The 3,402-nt window shown below is 51.0% G+C and overlaps 1 protein-coding gene across 1 annotated transcript in view; it reads left to right on the top strand.

The window, feature by feature from the left end:
* Positions 1 to 3,402, top strand: part of WHAMM (WASP homolog associated with actin, golgi membranes and microtubules) — a 21,370-nt gene that overhangs the window by 3,464 nt on the left and 14,504 nt on the right. The window contains exon 2 of the mRNA XM_029287240.1: positions 4 to 416. Coding sequence (XP_029143073.1) covers positions 4 to 416 — 413 coding nt within the window. The remainder of the gene's footprint in view (positions 1 to 3; positions 417 to 3,402) is intronic.

Below are 3,402 nucleotides of genomic sequence, written 5' to 3'. Positions count from 1 at the left end.
AAGAAGAAGAAGAAGAAGAGGAGGAGGAGGAGGCCGTGGACGAGCAGCGGCTGAGCTGGGCCGGCTTGTACTCCCCGCAGGCCTTGGTGGGCGTCCATCGGCAGCTGGCGGCTTTGAGCCAACAGCTGGAGCCCTGCTTCCCGCCCTTGCCCCCTGCGCTGACCGGGCCCAGCGGCTTTTGGGCGCTGCTGTTCCCCAGCTGCCCGGTCTTGGGGGAGAGCGAGCTGGAGAGCCTGTGCCGGCGCTTGGAAGCCTACTTCGGCTGGGCCTTGGAAGTCTGCGGACGGAAGACGCTCCTGGAGTCGCTCTTCGCCCACGATCAGCAGGAGGAGGAAGAGTACTTTGAAAACATGCAGGCGTTCCGCAGGAAAAGCCTCAAGGGGCAGCTGACCGCCGCCAAGGAAGCCTTGAGAGGGGTACGGCGGGGAAGGGCCAAAGGGGGAGGGAGGGGTTGACCTGGCAGAGCGTCAAAAAGCCCCCCCCCTCGAAAAGGACTCAAGGGGGAGGCTTATAGTCAGGGGCTTTTGGGGGGTTTGGTTTGGTTTTTTTTTGTTTGTTTCCTCTACCCCAGGGGTCTTCCAACTTGGCCGCTTTAAGACTTGTGGACTTCAATTCTGGGAGTTGAAGTCCGCAAGTCTTACAAGCGGCCGAGTTTGGAGACCCCTGCTCTACCCAGATTATTATTATTATTATTATTATTATTATTATTATTATTATTATTATTATTATTATTATTATTATTATTATTATTATTATTATTATTATTATTATTATTTAAATTTATATACCGCCCTATCTCCCTTACGGGACTCAGGGCGGTGAACAGGCGATAATAAAAATCACAATAAATATGAAATAAAAAGCCTGCTCTAAAATACCCCCTATAAAAAACCCTACCAAAACACAATCAAAACTACGCCAGGCCGGCCGCATGGAATAGATGGGTTTTCAAGGCTCGGCGAAAGAGGCGCAGGTCCGCAACTGTACGTAGGTCGGGGGGGGGGTAGGTCATTCCAGAGGGCAGGAGCTGCCACAGAGAAGGCTCTCCCCGTGGGGGTCGCCAGCCGGCATTGACTGGCCGACGGCACCGGCACCCTAAGGAGGCCCTCTCTGTGGGAGCGGACTGGTCGAAGGGAGGTATTTGGTAGGAGGCGGTCTTGCAAATACCTAGGTCCATTGCCACGGAGCGCTTTAAAGGTTGTTACTAACACCTTGAAGTGCACCCGGAAGGCCACAGGCAGCCAGTGCAGCTCGCGCAGGAGAGGTGTTACATGGGAGTATCTAGAGGCCCCCAAAATCCCCCGCGCAGCCGCATTCTGAACTAGCTGGAGCCTCCAGGTGCACCTCAAGGGGAGCCCCATGTAGAGAGCGTTGCAATAGTCCAGGCGGGAAACAACGAGGGCTTGAGTGACCGTGCGTAGAGCAAAAAAGTCATCCACGCTGAAACTAAGCCATTGTGGGGTGGGTCCCCATTGTGGGGTGGGTCCCCATTGTGGGGTGGGTCCCCATTGCCCAGGAAAGCCTTTTCCTGACCTGTGAACTACAGCTCCCAGCATCCTTAGGAATACCGAGTAATGCCCAGAGACGCCAGCAGTTGTAGTTCAGCAACCTCTGGAGTACTGCCGTTTGCCCTTTCTTTTGCTCCAAGCCAGGGTTTCTGCGCTTTAGGAAGTCTGTGATGAGTGGACTTCGACTCCCAGAATTCCCTAGCCAGCGGGCATTGAAGTCCACACATCGTAAAATCCCTAAGCTTGAAAAAACACTGCGGTAAGCCTTTAGCCACATTTATGAAGCAGACAGTTAAGCCAAAGCAAAGAAAGCAGAGGACTTCAACCTTTGTCAAAGTCTGTAGGCAAGAGGGCGGTCCAGCCTCCCTGTTCATCAGATTCCTTTTGACATTTAAGTCCTCTTAATCCTCAGTATCCCCCTAGATTTGTGGGGAGAGCGTAGTGTTTGGGGAAGAGAGGAAGGGCTGCAGCCATTAGCAGACAGCCTGACCTCAACTCAGTCTGACGGAAGACTGGTTTGGATGTGGTGATGTTTTGAATAGCTGCTTGAACAGTAACATTTCTTTAGAACTTCGTGGTCGGGTGACACACTGCCCTTGAACATGGAATGTGATAAAGCATAAACATCATCTTGGCTTTATGTCGAAAGAGTCTTTTACCGTCTGGAGTCTCTTGCCAGTTTTCAACGCACGAGGCGATATTCTTGGGGAAGGGATGAGCGGAGAAACTTCACTTTGCGCATAGTTTTATTTAAACGTCTACAGTATCTTCTCCCTGTTAGATACTCCGTGCCTGTGAAAAGTTAGCCTGGCAGGAAGAACAGAGTGCACGGTCTTCTCCTTAAAAACAAAAACAAAATCAACCATCCCGGGTCAGCATCCAGCCTCTCTTGCAATACATTCGAACTAGTGCAGCAGCAACAAAAAAAAAAAGCTAATACAATCCTGAGTTGTAGAATCAAGATCACGCGAAGTGTTAGTACCGCTTTACAAAACCCTAGTGAGGCCACACCTGGAATATTGCAGCCACTTTTGGTCACCATATCACAAAAAAGATGTAGAGAGTTTGGGGAAAAAAATTCAGAGAAGAGCAACTAAGAAGATCCAAGGCCCGGAGACTAAAACATAGGAAGAACGGCTGCGGGACTTGGGTTTGGCTAGTCTAAAGAAAAGAAGAAATAGGGGAGATGATACCAGTGCTCCAGTATCTGAGGGGCTGTCACAAGGCAGAGGGGGGCAGGTTGTCACCAAAGCACCAGAGGGAAGGACGAGAAACAATGGTTGGAAACTGATCAAAGAAAGATACAACCTGGAATTGAGGAGAAACTTCCTGACAGTGAGGACAATCAACCAGTGGAACAGCTTACCCCCAGAAATCGTGGGTGCTCCATCACTGGAGATTTTTAAGAACAGACTAGACATTCACCTGTCTGAGATGATGTAGGTGCAGGGGCCTGGACTAGAAGACCTCCAAGGTCCCTTCCAGCTCTATTCTGTTCTAGATTATGATGTTTCTCTATGTCATATATGTGTGTGATATGTGGATATATGCATAATGGTATTTTTTGAGAGTTGAATGCAACACAGTTTCATTTTAATGTATGCTGATTAGTGAGGGGTACGCAATCTGGGGGTCCTCCTGGATTCACGGCTGGCACTGGAAGACCAGTTGTCGGCCGTGACCAGGGGGGCGTTCTATCAGGTACGCCTGATACACCAGTTGCGACCTTTTCTGGACCGGGACACCTTGCGCACAGTCACCCATGCCCTCGTCACCTCCCGCCTGGACTACTGTAATGCTCTCTACATGGGGCTCCCCTTGAGGAGCACCCGGAGGCTCCAACTGGTCCAGAATGCGGCCGCGCGGGCGGTGTTGGGAGGGACTCGTCGCTCCC

Source organism: Protobothrops mucrosquamatus, unplaced genomic scaffold (genome assembly GCF_001527695.2).
Source record: "Protobothrops mucrosquamatus isolate PMUCROS unplaced genomic scaffold, P.Mucros_1.0 scaffold_269, whole genome shotgun sequence".
In the NCBI taxonomy this organism is placed as follows: domain Eukaryota; kingdom Metazoa; phylum Chordata; class Lepidosauria; order Squamata; family Viperidae; genus Protobothrops; species Protobothrops mucrosquamatus.
This window is presented reverse-complemented; position numbering and strand designations above follow the sequence as displayed.